At 42.3% G+C, this 25,500-nt stretch overlaps 1 protein-coding gene across 1 annotated transcript in view; it reads left to right on the plus strand.

Annotated features, from left to right (window-relative positions):
• FSTL1 (follistatin like 1) overlaps positions 1-25,500 on the plus strand; it is a 121,110-nt gene that overhangs the window by 56,600 nt on the left and 39,010 nt on the right. Inside the window, exons 4-7 of the mRNA XM_030205031.1 lie at positions 14,350-14,454; positions 14,809-14,938; positions 18,586-18,618; positions 25,196-25,326. Of these exons, the coding sequence (XP_030060891.1) occupies positions 14,350-14,454; positions 14,809-14,938; positions 18,586-18,618; positions 25,196-25,326 (399 nt within the window). The remainder of the gene's footprint in view (positions 1-14,349; positions 14,455-14,808; positions 14,939-18,585; positions 18,619-25,195; positions 25,327-25,500) is intronic.

Below are 25,500 nucleotides of genomic sequence, written 5' to 3' on the forward strand. Positions count from 1 at the left end.
GATGTGTTTGGAAAGAGGGGTGAAAGGGGGGGGGATAATTTCAGCAGGGAGGGGTGAGACAAGTAGGAGAGCCTCTAGAGGAAGAGAGTGGGATGGGGAGCACATCTTCAGAAGGGAAGGGTGAGAAGGGGGAAAGAGTGTCAGGAGGGAAGGAGTGAAAATGGAAAAATATCTTAGGGGGAAAGGGATGGTGAGAAGAACAGAGAGAGAGGGAAGGGGGAGAACAGCCTCAAGAAAGAGAAGGGTAAGAAGGGGGAATAGCATTAGGAAGGAAGAAAAAAGTAGGTGTGAAGGAGGAAAGAGTGGAGGGAAGAAGGAAATGGAAGCAAAGGGGGAAAGCTCCTTTGCTGAAGAATGTGGAGTGTATGTTACAAAAGAGGAGGTACAGTTTTCTTGAGATTTTGTCTAATGCTGTATAAACTTCAGGCTTCACTTCCATATAGAAGTAGGCGAAAGTTGTTATCAATTATAATGATATCTTTACTGGATGGTTGATACAGCCTGGGTTTTATTTTTTAATTAATGCATAGAAGGCCTTTGGGATTTTTCTTGTATCATCTTTTATAGGTAATTGAAAGGAGGGGAAGGGATTGTGATGTGGTGTTGAGTATGATGTGCAGATATGTCACATTGACTTGCCTCCCTGTTCTTACCACAGATACTTCTGCCCCTGTCAGCTCCTAGGAGTATCAGTGTTACTGCTCCGTGTAATACTTCAACCTTGCAATCAAAGTGAGGTCCATTTTTTTTTTTAAATAATGGTAGGGGGAGGGAAGGATTTTGAATTTCTGCTCAGGGCAGAGAACACATTAACCTGGCTCTGCTCCTATGGCCAATGTAATTTTAAAAGTATCCAAGTCTCTCAGATTCACTGCTAGTGTTGGTCTCAACTCTTGCATTGTTCCAAAGACAGCCTGCTTCTGGAATTCATAAGATCTAACATGCCCAGGCAACCTATCAAGATGTGCTTAGAATTTTTTTTTTTAATCGTTCTGGAGGTACTCAATACAGTTGGGATCATTTCTGTGTCTTCCTGTCACATTTTCTTGGTATCTGATGGCATTTGTTGGTACTTGAAGATCTTTTCACGCATAGTACAGAATGTCACTTAGTACTGACACGTCTATTAATAGCGTTGTCCGTGTGCCTTTCTCCTTTATCTCAATAGAGGTCAGTTAGTGACGAGGTCCTGGGGACCAGAGCAATTGCTCAGCAGAGATTTCATCTGCTGAAGCATTGGTGAATGAGGCGCAGCCGCTTTCTGATCATAAGAATGGTGAGGATGCATTTCATCTAGATGGAGAGACATTTCCTTTGTGTTTAATGGTTTTTTGTTTTTTTTTTGAGAAACAAAGGATGCTTTCAACATAGCCAGTCATAATCTTTCAACATGAGGGGAAGCTGAGAGGTTTGCCTTGAATAATTAGCACTCATTAGCTGAGTTTCTGACTTTTGTTCAGCTCTTCTGAAACTGTTCAGAGGAACCAAGACCTATACATGTTACTCCTGAGCAGTCAGGTTTGCTGGGGGGGGGGGGGGGGGGGGGCTCTCACAGACTTAACTGAAAGCTGATGTTCTTCAGCGGTTTCCTAGGATTGCATGTTGAAATAATTAGAGACTGAATAGCATGGTGTATGTCAGAGGTTTTCAACCCAGTCCACAGGGCACACCTAGCCAGTCGAGGTTTTCAGAATATCCCCATTGAGTTCAATACTATACTTAAAGTAACCACTATCCACTTTGAAATGCTAATCAAAAAAACTTTATTGCACTACAAAAGTGCTCCAATACAAAATACAAATCCCTTTATAAAACCCAATACCCTCCCCACTGTTCTCACATACCATTCATAGCACATTCACACACTATCACACAACGCAGGAAAATTAGTGCTCCAACTTGTGGATATTAAGCTACAGAACCATAACCACCAGCTCAGCATAGAGTCTTAACCCCAAAAAATTTAGAGCGAGAACTCTACTACATATCAGTCACCAAATCTTCAACGCTTGTTCACATGTTGCTGCATACCGATGATTATTACAATGCAAAGCTCAATCAATATCCTGAGCTGTGCTCAACTTGACAAAATGCCAGTGGATAAATGACAATTCCTTCTTGCAGCACGTAATACAACGGGCTGCCAAACTTGTGAATCAGCCTTTTTCCTCTCTTTAGCTGTTACAGGAATTTGGCATCCCCAAGCACACAAATCGTCAGCACCCAACACAAATTTGTGTTTTGCAGAATCGCATCTTCAGGGGTGGTGACTAGAACACAAATTACAGTGAGGAGAGAATTTGCTTATAAAAGATACACACTTCTTCTAAAACTACATTCCTAATCCAACAAATTATAGTTAACATACCTTGCTAAACTTTAACATCAATTTGGCATTGCTCAGATGGAGTTCCAACCGACTGCCAGGAAAATGGTGCCTGATTACTCAAAGACGCGAAGGCATAACCCTTAACCTGAAGGCAGAGCAAGCCTGTTTATAAACCAGCCCATTCCACCTCCTTGTTAAGTCCTATAGGGGTCACTGTTTTCCAGTTAAATATAATGCGTTGTTCGACTTGAGTCATCTTTTGCAGTATGTTGTTTCCCCTACTCAAATCAAACTTTACCAAAACCAAAACTTTAACTTCAGTTAAATCATGTTTAGCACCAACCCAATGTGCTATTGGGGGGGGGGGGGTTCAACTTTTAAAAGTTTAATATTGCTCAGATGCTGTGCAAGACGTTGTTCAATAGGGATATCCTGAAAACCCAGACTGGCTGGGTATGTCTCAGTGAGAACTGGATCAAAAACCTTTGGTATAAATGATCCCCCACTCTCCTTCCAACAGTGGCCAATCCAAGTCACAAATATCTGGCTAGATCCCCAAAAAGTACAAAACAATTTATGCTGCTTATCCTAGAAATAAGCACTGGATTTTCCCCAAGTCCGTTTTAATAATGGTCTATGGACTTTTCCTTTAGGAAGCTGCCCAAACCTTTTTAAAACCCCGCTAAGCTAACCGCCTTTACTACATTCTGTGGCAACAAAATTCCAGAGATTAATTACATGTTGAGTGAAGAAAAATTTTCTCTGATTCGTTTTAAATTTACTACTTTGTAGCTTTATTGAATGCCCCCTAGTCCTAGTATTTTTGGAAAGAGTAAACAAATGCTTCATGTCTACCCTTTCCACTCCACTCAATATTTTATACTCTTATCATATCTCCCCTCAGCCGTCTTTTCTCCAAGCTTCATACCCCTTTTTAGACGTTTTTGTCTTTCGAAAATGAGCCCCTTAGTAACCTATGGAATTTTGCAAGTTTAAGTGCTTTGAAAATGAGCCCCATTTGGGCTCATTTTTGAAAGAGAAGGATGCCCATCTTTAGACACAAATCGGAAGATGGGCATCCTCACAGGGTCGTCCAAATCGGTATAATCGAAAGCCGATTTTGGACGTCCCCAACTGCTTTCCTTTGCAGGGATGGCCAAAGTTCAAGGGGGCGTATCGAAGCGTAGCGAAGGCTGTTATGCCGAAACATGGCCTGTGTTGAGGACACCCAACTGGGACTTGTATATTTTGGAAGAATAAACTACCTCTGTTTTACATCATCCTGACACCTAGTATGTTGCCACTCCTGTGTTTTCCTTGTTGGGCCCTTTTGTGGAACCCTTTGGTTTTCCTGTATTTTGGAACTTTACCAAACATGTAGCATGTATAGATTACCTAAGTGTGTAAAATCTGCTATTTACATATAAAAATGCTTCTATAATAAGGGCCTATATCAACAAGTTCACACCTTTTATCTACATGTTTATCCACACCTTGAAAGAATTGTAATTGATTAATTAGGCATGGTGGCCTTTTTCTAAATCCATGTTGGCTCTTCCCCATTAAGCATTCTTTATCCATATCACCAGTAATTTTGTTCTTAACAACAGTAGCCACCATTTTACCCAGCATCAATGTTAGGTTCCCTGGTCTGTAGTTACTTAGGTCCCATCTGGACCTTAGTGCTTCATTGGCTGCCCTCCATTCCTCAGGCTCAGAGCAGAATTGAATGATAGGTTAGTAGCAGATTTGCAGTTTTGTTTTTGAGTTCCATTAGAACTCTGGGATGAATACCATCAGCACCCAGTGATTTGCTACTATTTAGTTGGTTTACTCTAGCACTTCTTCCAGATTCATTCTGATTTGTTTCAGTTCCTCTGAATTATCACGTGCAAGGAATGGTTCCAGTGTGAGTATGTCCCCAACATCCTCCACAATGAAGTCTGAAGTAAAGATTTCATATAGTTTTTCTACTACAGCCTTATCTTCCCTAAATGCTCCTTTTTCATGCACTCAGCAGCATCCTTAGCACTAAAGTTCTGCATGGAGTTTTGTGTATGTTTTCTTGTTTTATTTAATTGTGTGAAAGTCTTTTGAAATTTATTTTTCTGCTATGAAAAGTGACTCAAATGGATTCTGGGTGACCCACCTCCTTTCCTGTTTTTGTTATATGGGTTGATTTAGACTGACTATCAAAATCCAATTAAATGCAATAGAGCTCTAACTGTTAAACTCACCTTTGAGACTTTAAGGGGGGACGTTATCAACTCCCCCAGTCAAGCCCCCCACCCCCATTCCAGTACCTAGCATCCCTGGTGATCTATGGGTTCCCTGGGCAAGAGTGACCCCCCAGTCACGCCTGCCCTTCTGGTGCTGTCTGGCAAAATGGTGGCCCGTAGCAGCACTAGTGAGCTGCTTTACATGCATTTGCATATCTTGCATCTCATTATTGTGGAATCCACGGTGACCTAAATATTGTCACGGTAAGACATCAGGCTGCATTAGGACCCTTTAAGTCACATTAAGGAGCAAAACAAAAGCTAGTTAAAGCCCTAACACAGCTTGACAACTCCCCCCAGTCTTCACCTTTGTTCTCATTTCTAGTGGGTTGTTTAAAATTGCAGATGACAATTGTACATGATTGTACATGACATGCTGATCAGTCTGGATACCAGTGTTATTGCCCCTTTCTCAATTGATTCCATCTATATCCCACCTGTTTTCACTCTTCACAATCATAACCTCACTGTTTTAGTTCAAAACCTTTTATTTCTTTTCCTTTTGTGATTTTCTGTTCATCTTGACTATACTATAAGTTCCAAAAAAAAAATAGGGACTTACCATTATGTATCTCTGTAGAGTACTGCATTCATCTGGTATTCACTAAAAAAAATGATAATGATGATGATAATGTTGAATTTTTGGCTTCTGCCCTTGACAGCTTTGCTTTGCCAGTGGTTTGTGATAGATGCACTGCCACCTGCTGTTAGATTCTGTTATTCAAACACTGAACATATTTCTGATTCTTTCCGATGTGGCAGTGGAGAAATCCATGAAGTATGTAAGTTTTGAAGGGGAGCAGCTGAAGAGTCTCTGTGTATTTGGGGAGGGGGAGGAGGGAGGGAATCATTTTTTTCTTCAAGTCTTGCTGGGTACCTTCATATGGTAACCTTGCTGTATAAAATTACAAGAGGACCTTACAAGACTGGGAGACTGGGTATCCAAATGGCAGATGATGTTTAAATTAAGCAAGTGCACAGTGATGTATGTGGGAAAGAAGAACCTGAACTATAGCTACATAATGCAAGGTTCCACATTAGGCGTCACCAACCAGGAAAGGGATTTAGGTGTCATCGTTGATAATACGTTGAAACCCTCTGCTCAGTGTGCGGCAATGGCTAAGAAAGGAAATAGAATGTTAGTATCATGGAAAAGAAAAATGAGGTCATTATAACGCTTTTGTATCACTCCATGGTGAGACTGCACCTCGAATATTGTGTGCAATTCTGGTCACCACATCTCAAAAAAGATATAGTGGAATTAGAAAAGGTACAGAAAAGGGCGACAAAAATGATAAAGGGGATGGCATGACTTCCCTATGAGGAAAGGCTAAAGCAACTATGGCTCTTCAGGTTGTAGAAAAGACTGCTGAGGGGAGATATGATAGAGGTCTATAAAATAATGAGTGGAGTGGAATGGGTAGATGTGAATCAGTTGTTTACTCTTTCCAAAAATACTAGGACTAGGGGGCACACAATGAAGCTACAAAGTAATAAATTTAAAACATATCAGAGAAAATATTTCCTCACTCAATGTGTAATTAAACTCTGAATTCGTTGCCAGAGAATGTAGTAAAAGCAGTTAGCTTAGAGGGGTTTAAAAAAGGTTTGAATTGCTTCCTAAAAGAAAAGCCCATAAGCCATTATTAAAATGGACGTGGGGAAAATCCACTGCTTATTTCTAGGATAAGCAGCATAAAATGTGTTGTACTGCTTTGGAATTTTGCCAGGTACTTGTGACCTGGATTGGCCACTGTTGGAAAAAGGATGCTGGGCTTGATGGACCTTCGTCTGACCCAGTGTGGCAATACTTATGTTCTTAACATCTATAACAAATCTCAGCAAGGCAACACACCAGTTGAGGTATGGTATGAAAGAAAAGGAATAATACATACCTAGTGGTCACCCAGGAGAGAAAGATGCCCACCCATAGTTTATGCACTAGGGCAAGAGATGGTTCTAGCATCAGTGCAGATATCATCCCTGCTGCACATAAAGGTCATGGTGAACTTCTGGTATTCATAATGCTCTACAAAGTAAATTGCTAAGTTATAATGTATTGCAGAGGTTCTGAAACCTGTCCTGGGGGTGCATAGGTCAGTCAGATTTTCAGAATATCCCAAATGAATACGCATGAGAGAGATCTGCATGCCTGTCACCTCCATTAAATGCAAATCTCTCTCGTGCATATTCTTTACAATCCTCTTGATGGGCGTTCAAACTCTTCAATTGTCAAGAAGTATACATAACTTAAATAAATTCTATTTGATGACTCTCTTATACAAGTTACCAAAAAACTTTTATTGAGTTTTAAAAAAAAAATTATTTTAGCAATAATTTCAAACATTAATCAAGAAAAAGAAAACTTGGACAGAAAAGTGTGATTAAACATTTAACATTATTTCAGTATTAAAACAAAAAAAAAAGGAATTATCACATGCAAATCATACTGAAGTCCACATTTTAGGATCCAAGATTACAATCAATGGAAATTCTAATTTAAAGGAAAAATACACAGAATTCCTATTCATCAAAAGAGAAAAAATAGCCAAATCATTAGGTACACATTACCCCCCCCCCCCCCCAGTGATCCGTTTAGCTGACAAAAAAACTGTAAGATGGGAAGGTTCATTAAAAAACATATTTAACCGACTGGTATCTGATTACACATTTACAGGGATATAGTAAAAAGGAAGTAGCCTCTAACTGAAGAACATCTGGCTTCATTAATAGGAATTGCTGACATCTCTTCTGGGTGTCTCTGGAAACATTCAGAAGGATTTGAATTTTCAACCCCCAAAATGTCTTCTCCTTAGTTTATTTTATTCAGTGTTAATAACAATCCACTTATGATAGTATTGTCACCTTCCTAAAAACACTCTACAGTAAACACGTTCCCTTAACCCAAAAATATTTAAAGCTTGAACTTATTTCTCGTGCACACTTTGCTGAAGTTCAGTATCCAAATGTCCAATAGCAAAGTGTGCACGAGAGATAAGTTCAAGTTTTAAACATTTTTGGGTTATGGGAATGTGTTTACTTTACAGTGCATATTCTTTAGGGATATCCTGAAAACCTGACTGGCCTGTGGATCCCTTTGAGTACCCCTGATGTATTGCCATAAATACATATATTTATTTTGTTTGAAGTAAAATATAGGCATTATTAGCATTTTGATTTGGGGAACTCATCCTGATTCTTTCCCCCTCCCCCACCTGCTTCAGGATGATGTGACATTAACTGGCTTGTGAAATCTGAGGAATAGGGAACACTAGAGTTGTTTTTTGTTATTGTTGTTGTTTTAGGAATAAAGTAATAGGGCCAATGTTTAACTGAATAATATCCAGTTAAAAATACCCAGACATTTCAAATAAAGTTTTAAAACAATCTGAGATAAATCAGCCAATCTGTGGCAAATTTATCCAGATAACTGTAGCTTGACAGTGGCTGAATATCATTGCTATTCAGCTAAAGTTTCAACTTGCCCTGCCATACCTCCAGCAGCTCCTCATTTTTAAAAGTTATTGCAGTGGTTTCCCAGCTTCCACTGCATTCAAATCTCTCTCATTAATATTCATTGTGGATATCCTGAAAACCTGGGTGGCTGGGGACCCCTTAGGACAGGTTTCAGAACCACTAGGTTAGTGGCTGGAAAATTCAAAACAAATATTTATCCAGCTAACTACTGAATATAATCATATAGATGCTTTTTAAATGTCAGTCTCAAGAGATATATTTTTTAAAAGTTATTTTCTCCTGCTGAGAGGACATAGCACTGTATTTTGTGCTCTGCACTTCGATGAGGAAGGACATTTTAGCACAGAGATATATTTTTAGATGTTTGTTTTGACCAACTTTAGGTATATCTGATTAGAAAGTAAATGCAACCCAGATTAAAAAAAAAAAACTACTTCTAATTAAGGCCTTCCTTTTCAACAAAAGTTTGTGTGTAGTATGTTTTTAAACTAGTCTTATACAATGATTTCAACTGCAGATCAATAGGTAAATCATTCCAGAGACAACCGAGCATCTAATAGTCTCACACCTTACTATAGTGTGTGAAGGGATCACCAACGATATACGGGCGGGGGGGGGGGGGGGGGGGGGTTGCGACAGTTTACCCTAGGTGCAGGATATAAGGGGTGCTGGATGTTTGTCCCTAATGTCATGGCTCAGAAGAGCTGGTCTCTCTCCCTTTCCTTTCCCCCCGATCCTGGATCACTAATCTATTTTGCTATAAAAACTGCAGCAAATGTGTTGGTGCATGAAACAGTGAAATGTTCTAGTTTTCAGAGCTGGTTACGATCTTCTTCATACATGTTAGCTAGGTGATTCCCATACAGAATGAAAGAATAGCCTTCTTAAACTGGGCCCAAAATAGGAAAAAGACTCTGGTATATCCATCTCTAAGTACAGTGGTGGTGAATACATTGCCTGTTACCGACATAATAAATCTCTCCCTTTCCTCACTACAAAGAATGTGATATTTGGGCAGGATACTGCAGTGCTGCAGCCCACAGTACCTGTGTTTCTATGGAAGTCTCCCATTCAGGTTTAAGTCCTGATAAGTCACGTTCTTACCCAGGGTAGCTTTTCCAGAGATTGGTACTGTATGACTATGAATTTTGACAGGAAAAATACCACTAGAGGGAGCTAGCTTACAGGACTTGTCATTGCTGCATAGGCTTATTATTCATGCCTGAAAAGCATCTTTATGGTGATTCAGGCCATCTGTCTACGCAAAGGCACATAACTTTTCTGATCACCTTGAACCTTGGTGTGAAAGCCAACAGAAGAACCCTAGTGGTAAAGAAATGAGAAGGAAATGCCAGAAATTTACTGGGGTCTGTGGCATTGCACCAGGAATGAAACTGGATGGGCAAGATGGGCCTAAATAATCAATGGTCCTTACTTGCTGTCTTATTCTCTGTTTCTTACCTACTAGGTCCTGGAATTTATCTTACTGCATATGACCTAGAGAGACACAGAGAAACAGGAGCCCAGGACTGTGTCTGTCAGTACCAGCACAGGCCTTCAAAGAATTCTCCTAGCAAACTTTTATTGTGAAGTAGAGGACAGGGTGAAGAAAAGGAGTGTCATATACAAATGTAATATAAGGTCATTTGTGCAAGTGCATCCATGCAAACAGATATGGACAGCATCCCTCTAGTAGAGGTTGCAGTAGCAGGAGTGGGGTGTTCATGATTCATCTTGCTGTGCGGTTCTGCACATTATTCAGACGCTAAGGGTTAGATCTTATAGTTTATTAAAATTTGCTATACGTCCAAGACTAACTCGCAGAGCACAGCAGTGTACAAAATTTTAAAAAATGATAGAAAAAGAAAAGAACTACAATATATTGATAGGAAAGGAATTCAAACACACACACCATGCTCAAAGAGTAAAGATAGGGTACTGTAGAAAGAGGGGAGCAGTACGTAGGCTGGGGAAGAGGGGGAGGGACTGGAGAAAATGGATAATAGCGTACAGGACAGCTGCGGACAGATCAGTGGCTACTCTCTGGTAGTATCTTAGACACACTGATCATTATAACATACCTGGACTTTGTATTACATCTGCTCCACTAGGAGATACCTAAGGAGGCTCATTTTCAAAGCACTTAGCCTCCCAAAGTTCCATAGAAACCTATGGAACTTAGCCTCCCAAAGTGCTTTGAAAATATGCCTCCTAGTGAACCTGAATGTAACCCACATTGAGCTACTATTAAAAAAGGCGCGAGCTGAATCCAAATAAATACAGTGCAATCCGCTTAAGTGCAAGGGTCTGGGACCAAAGAAATACATGCAGTTAACCGGAGCGTGCACTTAACCGTTATGACCCAAAGAAGCTTAACATCTGATAAACATATGTACAGTACTGTTTATTATACGTACAGTATACAGTCTCCATTAACTGATGTTATACAGTCTCTGTTAACTGATGTTTGGCTTACTTGAAATAATCAGTTATAGTCCTCTGTACACTCTTGTGTCTGTGAGTTCCATAGATTACGTCTGGCAGATGGTAAAAACTATCATAGCACTGACATCCAGTGGCCTCCAGATAGGCACGCACGGTGTTGAGACTCTCCAGCGCTCTTGCAAAAGTGACAGGAAGTTGTTGAATTTCATCAACATGTGCCTCGCTGCTCATTTCATCATCTGTTTCATCATCAGCCGTTGCCTGCATGTAGGCGCATATCTCGACATCAGTGCTGTTGTCAGCTGTTTGTAGATCGTAATCAACAGCTAAGTAGTGATGAAACTCCTCTTCAGTAACACCGGCTGGGATGTCAATAGCCTGTTCATCTGACGTGTTTGCAACAGCTGCATCTGTTTTGTCCCTCTCCACATCCTTAACAAAGCTTGCCCGCTTGTAGCAGTTCACAATGGTTGCCTGTGTAACATGATTCCAGGCTTCTTTCTGCATATGTAGGGAATCCAACAGTGATAGATTACGAGCCAGTTCAACAGCATGTTTATCCTTGCCAGTCTGGTCATCCATAATGCTCATCAGACAACGTAGCACAAAAGCCCGATACGAGCCAGCTCAACAGCATGTTTATCCTTGCCAGTCTGGTCATCCATAATGCTCATCAGACAATGTAGCACAAGAGCCCGATAATGTTTTTTGAAATTGGCTAATGTGCCCTGATCCATAGGTTGGATCAGAGAGGTAGTGTTTGGTGGCAGGAAGACCACCTTGATGTTAGACAGCCTGACATCATCCCTGTGTGTAGCACAATTATCACAAAGCAACAAAATCTGACGCTTTTGTGCCCGCATTCTAGTGTCTAACTTCTTTAGCCACTGCTTCCAAATTTCCCCAGTCATCCATGAATTTGCGTTAGCCTCGTATGACACAGGAAGTCGCTTAACATTCTTGAAGCAACGGGGCTGTTTGCTTTTTCCAATGACGAGTGGTTCCAACTTCTCACTCCCATCCATATTGCAGCAAGGGAGGATCGTCAGTCGGTCCTTCGACATTTTACTTTCTGTAGTTTTGGCTTGTTTGAATGCAAGTGTTCCATCAGGAATCGCTCGCCAGTAGAGACCGTTTTTGTCAGCATTGAAAATGTCACGAGGTGCAAACTCATTCAAGATGGTAGGAAGAACTAAAACAACCCAATTTTCAGCACCAAAGTCATTAGCGTCTTGTTTTTCACCATGCTGTTTCTTGAATTTTATGTTGTTCTTCTCTTTCCAACCATCCAACAGTGGCTTTGAATTCAGTTAGTCCAAGACTTTCAGCTAGCTGATTAGCTTTCTCCATAAGCAGTGGACCACTGACAGGAAACTGTCTGCTCCTGACTTGAGAAAACCACCGAAGAAGAGCATCTTCTACATCCTCAGGTTTTCCCGCCCGTTTACGTTTCTGGTGTGGATTTGTATTGTATTGCCAGTCTTCCTTAGAAGCTGGTCTTTCTGCTTCAAGATACTTGAACTTTGACTGGGATAACACCATATTCTTTAGCAATAGATGCTTGACTTTGTTTGTTTTCTAATTTTTTAAGAACTTCTATTCGTTCAGCCAGTGTTAAATACTTACAGTTGCGCGACAACAACAACGACTCCAGTGTGCACTCTAACAACATTCTTTCACTTATTCTGCCTGTGACAGTTAACCAATGAGATTTCAAATTTACCACCCCTTTGTCATGCGCCAATCGGCTTCCATATGCCGTGCGTGCGCTTATGCGGAGTCTTTCCTGCAGAGTAGCGGTCTTAAACCATGTATATAAGCGAATCTTGCACTTATCAGTGGTGCGCTAAACCGAAGTTTGTCCCCATAGAAATTGATGGAGCCAAAAACGGGACCAAAGTACGGCATGCAGTTAAACAGAGCATGCGCTTATCTGACGTGCACTTAAATGGCGTACCCTGTAAATGTACAGTAAGGCAGTATTCAGGCATGGATTAGTTCTTTTACAAGAACTGCATTTTGTAATTGTATCTCATCAAAGAATAAGAGCATTTGCAAGTGGCCCAATTCTAATTTCCTTCTTTGATGCTGGTTCAGTCAATTATTTTTGTTTTTTTTCTATTATTATGGTTTCACGCAACCTGCCAGATACTCTTGGCTGGGTTTGGCACTCTAAATATTGATTCCTTCCCAAGAACCTAGAATATTCAGAGGTATCAGAACAGGATGTGGGCAGGCCCAAGTATTGCAGCCTTCTGTAGTTGACAGATGGTCATTTTTGCCAATGCCCAGTATGATCAGATGTTGATCCAAGTTTTTCGATATTGCTCCAAGGATGGCAGGGACCATAACGTCAGGTTTTTACCAGAGTTGCTCAGCTTAAATTATCAAGTCTTCAAATTTCGTAATCTTCTCCAACTGTTTTCAACATGGCTGTCTCCTATATTACCACATCTATGATCCACACCTGCTTTACAACCACAGTGATACTGGGCATACTGTGTGGCAAGTGTTTATCAGTCTGTGTCCTGAAGTTTTAGAGAATTTGGGCTTGTTCATTTTCTACTACAAGTTCAATTTTGTAGTCCCACCAATTTGTGGTTCTGGATAAATGATACTTTTGGCAGATGTTCCAGTGTATCATGGTCACCACTTTGATATATCTTTCCTCATAGTCAGTCTGGGTGACCTTTTTATAGCCAGCAGATAGGTGTTCCACAGTCTCTTCAGTTTCTTTGCATGTGGTGTCATTAGATACCTTATTAATTTTAGATTTATCGCATTTGTCTGAAGTGCTTGTTCCTGTGCTGCCATGATAAGTCCTTCAGTTTCTTTGTTGAGTTCCTTTGTTCAGCCACTACCACATTTCATTGTCAACCTTTTCTTCAGTGTCTCTTATATACTGTCCAAGGAGCCACTTTTCTATTTATCACTTGTTCTGGTCTGTATTCCTGCTTGGCTTCTTTGGTCTTAATTTTATTGCATACTCTTCACTTTTGTTAATGTGGGCAGTCAAGCCTTGTTTCTCCGCTTCCACGGTTTGTACTACCTGCAGCAATCCTCTCCCACTTATGCTGCAGAGAAGATAAAGTCTGTCTACATCATGAGCTACAGACACAATAGTATAAACAGCTGTCCTAAATTTGCCTACTTAGCTATGCGACTGCTGGCACTGAATATTGCCGGCACCCACATACCAGCCGGCTCCTGCCCAATTCCGCCCCCTGTACCATCCCTGACCTGCCAGCTTTTTTGATGGCCAATCAGAGCCAATATTCAGCGGCACTACCTGGTTAAATCCTGCTAAATATTGGTGGTTGGGTGGTCATGAGCAATTTAAGTGGGCAGGTGCCTCTCCTGTCCGCTTAAATTGACTTGAATATTGGGCAGAAAGTTTCCATCTGTACCTGAGTCCAGTTCATAATTTCAGCACTGTATCTGATGACATGTGTGACCCAGACGTTGATGGCCTAAACAGTATTTCCACCATTAAGTTTAGCCTTCAGGATTTTCCTAACCTTTCTGAGATAATAATAATGTTGTTGTTATTGTAGCTTTGCACATTCTTCCAGATGCTCAAGGCTGGGTTTGGCACACTAAATATCGAGTTCTTCCCAAGAACCTAAGATATTCAGAAGTATAAGATGTAGCACATTGCAGCCATTGTTGACTGGTTTTAACTCCATTAATTCAGATCCTACCCAATGACCTGGGAATCGTAGCGATATTGGTGTAATATACGTACTGTTCCAAATAGGGTAGGGTTTTTTTTTTCCAATGTTATTATTGTTGTTATTATTGATTTTGTGTGTGTTACAGGAGGAACCAAAGAGCAAATCCAAAATCTGTGCCAATGTGTTCTGCGGGGCTGGGAGAGAGTGTGCTATGACTGAGAAGGGAGAGCCAACCTGCTTGTGCATTGAGGTACGTTAATGTGCAAACTCCTCAAAGAGCCCAAAGGGATCAGAGAATACGTCATGTGACAAACTAGCAGAGAATACCCAGGTGCTGTCAAGACAAGTTGGTCTTATGGCTGTACCACGAAATACTACAATTTTTTAGTTGAAGCTTTGGGCCTTGGTTGGAATGACTGAAGCAGAAGTAGACTGGATGTGAGTTTGGATTGTTTTATTTATTTATTTATTTGGACTTATTTACTGCCTTTTTGAAGGAATTCACTCAAGGTGGTATTGCTTTAATTTTCTAAAAAAAAAATATTTTGGCATGTGGGGCTATTTTCCTTGGCTCATGAAATGCTTCTGTTTTAATCTGTTACAGAAGTGCAAAGCACATAAGAGGCCTGTGTGCGGTAGCAATGGCAAGACCTATCGGAACCACTGTGAGCTGCACCGAGATGCCTGCCTGACCGGCTCCAAGATCCAGGTGGACTATGATGGCCATTGCAAAGGTAACTGCAAAACCCCTACTGCACTGTGATAGTTTTGGAGATCCAGAGCTTCCAGGGAATTGACAGCAAAATGTTATATATAGCAGTAAATCTCTGTATAGGCTTTGGAGCTGAATGTGCCTAAGTTGTCCTGATTATCTTTGTGGCATTTTGAGAGAGTCAGTGTTTGAAAATATTTCAAAACAGGCTGTACAAGCCTGATCAGTGGATATGTTGTGGGGGGGGGGGGGGGGGGGGAGGATTCCCTTCCTTCTATCCCCATTGCTCTTGCAGGCCATATCCTCTGATTTAGCTGTAGTCTGTGGCCCATGGTTGAGGACCATTACTGCAGTGGCTGGGTTGAACTGAGAATGAGTATTGAATAGGGGGGAAAAAACACTAGTTAATTGTGGAATGAAACCTTATGATGCCAAATACCAGCTCTGGTTCTGATTGAGCTGCAAGTGCAAAGCAGTTGGAGTAAAACTGTACTTCTAGAGGATAACTTCAAAAGGTTTTTCCACACATAAAGGCCATTTTAGAAATTGCCCCACAGTATACATTCATATAAGTATGTGCTCCAACAAGATGGCGCTTAATTATGCACACACTACACGTATGTGTTCCTGGGGGTTGAGTTTGGTCAGAGTGGGGTGGAGTTGTGATATACACCTATATTTTGTAAGATAAGTGAGTACAGGCATAGAGTAGAAACACATACACATAAACATCTGCATCAAAGCAGGCATTTACGTATTGTTTGGGCTGAATCTGGGAGCTTTATCAAGGCACATAGGAGCCTATCAGGCTTATTTTTGAAAGAGAAGGGCGCCCATCTTCCGACACAAATCGGGAGATGGGCGTCCTTCTCTCAGGATCGCCCAAATCGGCATAATCGAAAGCCGATTATGGGCGCCTTCAACTGCTTTCCGTCGCGGGGCGACCAAAGTTCACAGGGGCTTGTCGGCAGCGTAGCAAAGGCAGGACTGGGGCGTGCTTAAGCGATGGGCGTCCTCGGCAGATAATGGAAAAAAGAAGGGTGTCCCTGACGAGCACTTGGCCAACTTTACTTGTTCCATTTTTTCTTGCGACAAAGCCTCAAAAAGGTACCCGAACTGACCAGATGACCACTGGAGGAAATCGGGGATGACCTCCCCATACTCCCCCAGTGGTCACCAACCCCCTCCCACCCTAAAAAAAAAAAAGTTAATTTTTTTTTTGCCAGCCTCAAATGTCATACCCAGCTCCCTGACAGCAGTATGCAGGTCCCTGGAGCAGTTTTAGTGGGTGCAGTGCACTTCAGGCAGGCGGACCCAAGCCCACCCCCCCACACCTGTTACACTTGTGGTGGTAAATGAGAGCCCTTCAAAACCTACCCGAAACCCACTGTACCCACATGTAGGTGCCCCCCTTCACCCCTTAGGGCTATGATAGTGGTGTACAGTTGTGGGGAGTGGGCTATGGGGGGGGGGGGGGGGGCTCAGCACACAAGATAAGGGAGCTATGCACCTGGGAGCAATTTCTGAAGTCCACTGCAGTGCCCCCTAGGGTGCCCGGTTGGTGTCCTGGCATGTCAGGGGGACCAGTGCACTACGAATGCTGGCTCCTCCCATGACCAAATGGCTTGGATTTGGTCGTTTCTGAGATGGGCGTCCTCGGTTTCCATTATCACCGAAAATCGGGGATGACCATCTCTAAGGGTGACCTAAGGACGACCATCTCTAAGGACCATCTCTAAGGACGACTGCCTCCGTCATTATATGCAAATCTCTTTCATGCATATTCACTGTGGCTATCCTGAAAACCTGACTCGTAAGGGGTACTCCAGGACTAGACTTAGAGTATCTTCTGTGGTGTTTACAGTTGTGTCTCTTAACTCCTTGGCAAGGCTGCTTGTCCTGAGGGAAAGTTAGTCACCATCCAGGATGAAGAAAGTCCACATTATCCAGGACTTACTGTACTGTTTGACTTGTGTAACAGATGCAGGGATTTCCCAATAAAAGGGCTAATTTGCTTATGACTGCCCTTTGCACACCAGCTATAAAGACAAAGAACAAGCAGTTTCTGCGTCATGCTTTTGCGTGGCTGTTTTGATAAGATTACAACACCAATAGCTTGAAGGTCTTATTACAACCTGTCAAAGTATTTATTTCTCCAATTTCCTGAAAGAGTTTTGGGGGAATTGTTGCATTTTTGCTGACACTGGCTTACAAATGTTAAATTGCCTTCTTCTCCTGGACAGATCAAAACACACCGGACAATATTCACCCGCCGGTGATCAGCGTTTTCTTAAACACTGGCCATTTCCAGTTGAATTATTCCCAGATATACAGTGCCAACACCTATCTAGGTAGCAGCACTGAATATCTGGGTATTTAGCAGCACCCAGAATTTATCTGGGCATGGCCTGTACTCAGTTCCATACCTGGATAGCTAACTGGGCATAGTTAGGACTGCATTACGGAGGGAATTCAATAAATGACGCCGAAACTTAAGCGTCAAAAAAATTCTGTGCTAAGCACTATTCTATAAAGGATTCACACCTTGTATAAAATAGCGTTTAACACAGATTCCGCGCCTAACTGTCGGGTGCCGGACTTACACCTGCTGAAACCTGGTATAAATGATGGTGCCCGGTTAGGCAGTATTCTGTAATTCTGCATGCAACATTTCGGAACGCCCCCGAATACCCATGGTCATGCCCAGGGCTGCTGAGAGGAGGTGGAAGGGCAGGGGGGCCCAGCGCTGGGGTCTGTCTCTCTCCTGCTCCTGACGGAATCTGGGTGATCAAGTTAACGCAATCACCCGGGTCCCTACAGGAACAGGAGACAGACAGATCCTGGCGCCAGGCCACCCCTTAGAGGACAGGGAGAAGCAGACAGAGGATTCTAAATTGGGGCCCCTGGTTTGGCTGGTGGGGGTCTCCAAGCCCCACCAGCAGAAGCCATCCTCCAGCGCTGTTCTCCGCCGCATTGCCTGTCCTGCTTCCCCTCATGTTGTGCATACTCGGTTTTGATGAAATTGAGCATGCACAACGTGAGGGGAAGCAGCCGCAGGGCAGGCAATGCAGTGGAGAACAGCGCTGGAGGAAGGCTTCTGCTGGCGGTGGCTTGGAACCCCCGCCAGCCAAGGTATGTGGAGTTGCTGCGGGGGGCAGGGAGGTGAGGCAAAACATGCCCCCCCCCCCCCACTGTGGGCTCCAATCTGAAGTCTGGCTATGAGGCATCCTGAGGGGCAGCAGTGGCGGTCCTGCACCAGGCCAGGCTCAGTCTCTCAGCTGCCCTGGCCATGCCCACTTTTGAGATAGGTACCATGGGAGTTAGTCAACGTGCCTTATAGAATAAGTACGCATCCAGATGCATGTACAAATTTTAACGAGTGCCAATTAACATCAGTCATTGGTTGTTAGTACCCAATTATTGATGGTTCAGGGCTCATTATCCAATTTATTTGCACGCGCTTCTCGGAAGTGTGCCCGAAGTTGGGCGTGCAACTTTAGGCACCATATATAGAATCCAGAGAGTTTATGTGTCCAACATGCCCATGAGCACTGTTTTTCATTTTACACCTGTTTCTAGGGTTCTAATCTCACACCACAGAGTGGAGAACGAACCATAATGGGATTCTGTCTTCCAAATCCAATCAATTCCTTTCTGCTTTGTTCACAGAGAAAACAGCTGGCAAAGCTGCAGCTTCTCCAGGTGAGGAAGGAGAGGCCTTTAATGTTTCCGAAACAGACAGATGATGCTTCCTACGTCACAATCATGAAATATGTTCAGTAAAGTAGACTGTAGCATGTGGGGCCCTTACATGAACCAACATCCAGTAACAGTTACATCCCAGCCTTTTTAAAGGAAGTTATGTTGAGCCCTAATGCAAGGCTATAAGAGGGACCAATGAGCAAAACACACAGTTACTACAAGTGTATGAGCATGTTAATGGGCACAGAATGTACCAAGGGGTTCAGTGCAACAGGTAGCACGTGAAATACACGAGACAGCACAGTATATTAAAATGCATAGTATTGAGGACATTAGTATTTATTTGATACTTATATGCCATATAATCCAAATTCAATTATTCAGTTCTATGTAGCTTATATGAATAATAAAACAGTACAAAGCATTCACAGATACATGTTAGATTGCTATAAAATTACAGAACATACTTGAAAATATTGTAACAGCAGAAAGTCGATTGTATAAACATCCGAAATAGCCATCTAATAAAGGAATTTGTTGAAAAGAAAAGCTTTCAGGAATTTACGGAAGGTCAGGTAGTTTCTAAGTTGTCTTATCTTGCGCGGGATGGGATTCCACCATTTTGTGCCCAAGTGGGAAAAGTCTCACAATTTGCTGCCATATACAGAAGTAAACAATTTTATCGCTTACAATGTGAGAAATTCACCGCACAAGGCAGTGTAGAAGGGTTAGTTGAGAGAATTTTATGCCAGTTTTGGGGATTTACTGCCAGTTTGTTTTTTTTTAATGACTGTAGCAAGTATCTGCAACTTTAAACGGCAGAATGGAAGTAATACGCACCTTAAGATGAAGCCAGTAACAATCAGTCAGGGGATTACTTAATGCAACATAGACCATGTTTCACCCTGGAGCTGTTTCAAGGAACATCCCCTGAGTATTATAATTAAATCAACTTTAGTATGGTAGAAGAGTTAAAGTAAAATATTGTAAAAAGTTTGGAAAAAGTTCAAAACATTGAACATAAAAAAGATATAAAATTCTTATACCTGTAGACCAACCGATGAAGAGGTGGGTGCATAAACCTTACAGATTTAAAAGGTTGTGTTCAGTAAGTGGCACCGCTGAGGTCTATGGTGTATATTCGAAATGCATGGGAGGTAGTTTATATATTGGGTTAACAACAACCTCCTGAAAGATTGTTGCAAGTGATGTTTGGTATTATGAAATGATTTGACACATACTTGTCAACAATGCAGAAAAAATGTGGAGAATAATATGTCAAGTATAAAACTTAGTAACAAAAACAAAGAGAAAAATAACTGTGGCTCTAAAAAATCAAATTAGACAAGAATGTTGAAGGGTCCAGTATTGATGCAAGATATGTATTACTGATCTTGCTAACACTACTACTACTACTTATCATTTCTATAGTGCTACTAGACGTACGCAGCACTGTATACTTGAACATGAAGAGACAGTCCCTGCTCGACAGAGCTTACAATCTAATTAGGACAGACAAACAGGACAAACAAGAGATAAGGGAATATTAAAGTGAGGATGATAAAATAAGGTTTCTGAACAAGTGAATAAGGGTTAGGAGTTAAAAGCAGCATCAAAAAGGTGGGCTTTTAGCTTAGATTTGAAGACGAACAGAGATGGAGCTTGACGTACCGGCTCAGGAAGTCTATTCCAGGCATATGGTGCAGCAAGATAAAAGGAACGGAGTCTGGAGTTAGCGCTGGAGGAGAAGGGTGCAGATAAGAGAGATTTACCCAGTGAACGGAGTTCCCGGGGAAGAATGTAGGGAGAGATGAGAGTGGAGAGGTACTGAGGAGCTGCAGAGTGAATGCACTTAAAAGTCAATAAGAGGAAAAGACCTCAGTACACCCGAACGTCAACTTGAATTATAGCGTCTTTCACTGGGGGTGTGGTGATCATCATCATCGGTCTTAAAACCTCGTAATGTATTTTTCCAATTTTTTGAGTCTGATTTTATTTATTTGTTTGTTTCTTACTGCAAATAGCAAATAACTTTCATTTATTATTTATTCCAAAACCACTTATGTTCATCTTATTTCTAAAAGAAAAAAGGCCGAGCACTTAGCTAGAATTCAAACGGCGTTCGGGTGTATTGAGGTCTTTTCCTCGTGTTAGCAAGATCAGTAATACATGTCTTGCATCAATACTGGACTCTTCAACATTCTTGTCTTAGTATAAAACTTAGTCACCAACTATGTGGCAACTGTTGAATAGAAAAAAGGGGAACACTGCATTAGGTACTTACAAATATGCCATGATGTTACATAGAAAAAAATCAAACTGTGCAATGTAATTGTTATAAGGTGATATCTGTTCTAACATGCACGCTGAAAATCAGCGCAAATAGCACGCTAATGTAGTCAAACGGATGTTAATGAGGTCATTTCCTATTCCCTCCAAATTCTCAGAGAACAGCGCACAAAACAAAGCCGCCTTACCACTGAAAAAATAACGCCAGCTTGGAACAGGCATTAGGGTGTTTGAAGAGAGGATTTCATATGATTCTTTCTTCAAAATCCATCGGTTGTTATATAGTTTGGAAGCAGAAGGAAACCTGTGCAAGTCCCTAAGTGCTGGTAGTGAGAGACGAATGTGTGCGAGTCAGAGCAAACCCAGAAGTGAAAGCACACATTGGTGCCTGTTTCCTGCATTTAAATATATACAGTAAGCCTTACAAAAAAAAACAACAACCTGAAATGCTTATATTTAAAGGCGCAGAAAACAGATGCCAGCGTGTGCTTCACTTTCAGCTTTGCCAGTTGCATGTGCATAGGATCTGAGTTTACCACAAAACTGTTCTGCGCATGCGCCAAGCACATTCCACCCTTGCTTTCGTTTTTGCAGTGTGCATGTAATTTTTCCTTTGAACAATGGCGAGCTAGGTTTCTGAACGGTTCCAACAGTATGGTTTCTGCGCTGTTGGCTTACTGCGGGAGTTCTGAGCATCAGTCCAAGAGTGCAGGAAACTGCTTGTAAAGGCAGGACATTTACCTTCTAATTCTGTAAATGGTGTGTACATATAGAGTAGCACCACCTATGCGCATAGCTTAATTACTTAAGTATCAATAATTGGCATTAACTAGTTCACTAATAGGCATTAATTTGCAGTTACACACATGAGTTTGAACTTATTCTATAAAGTACACATGTAAATTGTCCAGCGCATAACTCCAAAGGGAGTGTTCATGTTGGAGGGGCATGGGCAGGCCTTTCAACTATTCTAGCGCAGTCTTTATCAGGGGCGTACCAGACCTCAACGTTTAGGGGATACAGAGCCCAAAGTAGGGGGTGGGGACAACACAATTTGGCCCACCTCCCTGCCGCAAACCCTGCTCCGCCACAACCCCACATACCTTGGTTGGCAGGGATACCCAACCCCCTCCCACTGAAGCCTTTCTCCAGCGCTGTTCTCTGCGCATTGCCTGCCCTGCTTCCTCTCACGTCGCATGCATGCTCGGTTTTAGTGAAAAGTGAGAGGAAGCAGGGCAGGCAATGTAAAGAGAACAGGGCTGGAGAAAGGCTTCAGCTGTCAGGGGTTGGGGACCCCTGCCAGCCAAACCAGGGGCCCAGGCCCTCAGTAGCTACGCCAACGGTCTTTATAGAATACTATCAGTTACACGTGCAAGGTGCCACATTTAGGTATGTGCATTTACATTTGCAATAGACATGGTGTAAGTAATTGTGCCTAAATATTTGTGTAAAATGCCAGCTTATTCTAGTACTGTATCATGGCAACTACCTGCTTAATTGCTGTTATAGAATTCACACTTAGAGCACAAAATGTTGGTGCCTAACTTTAGGTGACCTTTCATGAATTGATCCCATAACTTAGGACAAGTAGTGCAGCCCTGCACAATAATGGAAGATGGAGAGGCAAAACAAAAAACAAATCCATAAAGTGGCAGAAGGATGTTTTTCTCTCAAAAATGTCCAAGTTGCAATTTTTGACACCTCAGGTTTAGATGATTTGCTCCACAGTTTGTCCAAATTTCAAGGGGGCATGTTCGGGGCTTGTTTTGGGTGGGACAGAGGTGGCACCAAAGATAGACGTTTTTCTGCAATAATAAAACAAAACAAAAATGTCTATGTCCAAAATTAAGATGTTTTTGGCTAGACCTGTTTCAGTCATGACTAAAAGGGGCATTTTCGATATGACGTTTAAGTCCGACTTTGCGAAAAACATCCAAAATCCGAATAGGAAAGAAGGTCATTTTCGAAAGAGAAAAACGTCTATCAGTTCCGAACAACATTTTGTTATTTGGACGTTTTGGTTTTTTTTGGTTCATTTTCGAAAACAAAAAAAAAAAAAGTCCAAGTACAAAACACACAAAATCAAGCCATTGGAATGTAGGAGGAGCCAGCATTTTTAGTAGACTCATCCTCCTGACATCCCAGCACAGCAGTAGGGCACCCTAGGGGGCACTGCAGTGGACTTCATAAAATGCTCCCAGGTACACATTTCACCATTGCTCCCTTACCTTGTCTGCTGAGCCCCCCCCCCCCAAACCCACTACCTCAACTATACACCACTACCTTACAGGTGAAGGGGGCACCTATATGTGGGTACAGTGGGTTTCTGGTGAGTTTTGGAGGGCTCACAGTTTCCTCCACAAGTGTAACAGGTAGGGGGAGGTAGGTGCCTGGGTCCACCTGTCTGCAGTGCACTGCACCCAACACTAGAGTACTCCAGGGACCTGCATGCTATTCTAATTGACCTGAGTATAACATGTGAGGCTGGCAAGTAATGTTTTTCATCACATTTTGGGGGGATGGGAGGGGGTTAGTGACCACTGAGGGGAATAAGGGGAGGTCATCCCCGATTCAGTGGTTATCTGGTTATTTAGGGCACCTTTTTGTGCATTATTCGTTCTAAAAACAGGTCTAGCTGAAAAAGTCTTCGTTTTGGTCCTGGACGTTTTGTTTTGTTCCATTATGGCTAAAAAACATCTAAGTCGTAGGAACACCAATGTCCTCACCTGAACACGCCCCTGATACGCCCCCTTGAGATTTGGACGTACTTCTGACCGACTTCATAGAAAAACGTCTAGAAATGGGTTTCAAAAATACTGATTTGGGCGTTTTTGTGAGAAAAATGTCCAAATTCTGCTTTATGTCACTTTTTAGACGTTTTTCTGTTTTCAAAATGAGCCCAACAGTAAGATAATGAAATGCTAATTTCAAACACAGAAAACTAGCACCCTACTCAGGGAAAGCCCTGCCAGACACATGCATACAAAAGTTCTGCAGTGAGGGTGGCTCACTGTGTGCATGGGTTTCAAAAATACTGATTTGGATGTTTTTGTGAGAAAAATGGCCAAATGCTGCTTTATGTCACTTTTTAGATGTTTTTCTGTTTCGAAAATGAGCCCATAAGTGACCAAAAGGTGCCCTAAATGAACAAATGACTAGTGGAGAGATTAAGACATAACCCCCCCTCTTACTCTCCGCAGTGGTCACTTACCCCCTCCCACCCCCCAAAGCTATGGAAGAAACAGAACATACCAGCCTCTTTGACAGCTTCAGGTGTTATGTCCAGTCCTAATAGAGCAGCAAGCAGGTCCCTGGAGTGGTCGGTGCAGTGGACTGTAGAGAAGGGGACCCAGACCCATATTTCATTCTAACTGGTACACTTGAGTTGGAACGTGTGAGCCCTCCAAAACCACTAAATACCTATTGTACCTATATATAGGTGACACCTGAAAGCTTGAGAGCTATTGTAGTGGTATACAGTGAGGTACAGTCAGGGCAGGCGTTAGGGGTGGGCAAACAGGGCAATTGCCCTGGGTCCCCATGTCACTGGGGGTCCCAAAAGAAAGACTGACAATTTGCAAGCAAGCTTTGGGGCCTACTCCCTAGCATCTTCCCTGGGCCTCATCTTGCCTGGCACAGGTCCTGGGTACAGATGGTATTTTTCTGCTTCTGTAAGGCTCACCATACAATATAATGGGGTTATGGTGAGATGTGTACCTAGGACCTTTTATGTGAAGTCCACTGAGGTGTCCCCTAGGCTGCCCCGCTGCTCTGCTAGGATGTCTGTATGACCAGTCTACTAAGAATACCCAATGTACCTGAATGTAACTCACCTTGAGCTACTACTGAAAAAGATGTGAGCAATAAAGAATGATGGCTCCCGGACATCTCAATGACTGGTTTTTGGGTGTTTTTCTCTTGGACGTTTTATTTTCCAAAATGGTCCCAAAAGAAAAACTCACTGAGCACAAAATGTCTAGGAAAAAGGCGATTTTCAAACCACAAAGATAAGACGTTTTTCAGGTTCAAAACTGGCAATGTTCACCCCTCGATTTTTGGACATTTTACTGAAAATCAGACTTAGATGTTTTATCGAAAATGCCCTCATAATGTTCTGGTATGCAATAACAGCCATAAAATGATGTAATGGCAGAGTCCATGCGTCCAGTTCCCTGATCGTCTGGGGGTCCTAAAGGATTTCCAGCCTGTCTTTGCAAGTAGCCTAGAGACTGGCTTTTTTTCAATGTCTCTCCTTCCTTCTTTTTTCCCTTTCCCATTTCTCTGGAAGTCGTGTGCTACCAGTCTGACCGGGATGAGCTCCGCCAACATCTCATCCAGTGGCTGGAAGCTGAGATTATCCCCGATGGTTGGTTCTCCAAAGGCAACAACTACAGTGAGGTCCTGGACAAGTACTTCAAGGTAAGGAGAAAGACAAACCTTGCATGCCCTTTGAGCCAGATCCATCTGATAATCTTTTTTTTCCCCCCAGCCACTGGCATTCTGTGCCCATCTCTCTTTTCTTCCCCATCGATCCTTGCACCTCCGCTCCACCCTCACTGGCTCTGGCCATTTAGCACCCCACCCCAGTCCTGG

The sequence above is a fragment of the Microcaecilia unicolor genome, chromosome 5 (assembly GCF_901765095.1).
Source record: "Microcaecilia unicolor chromosome 5, aMicUni1.1, whole genome shotgun sequence".
NCBI lineage: Eukaryota > Metazoa > Chordata > Amphibia > Gymnophiona > Siphonopidae > Microcaecilia > Microcaecilia unicolor.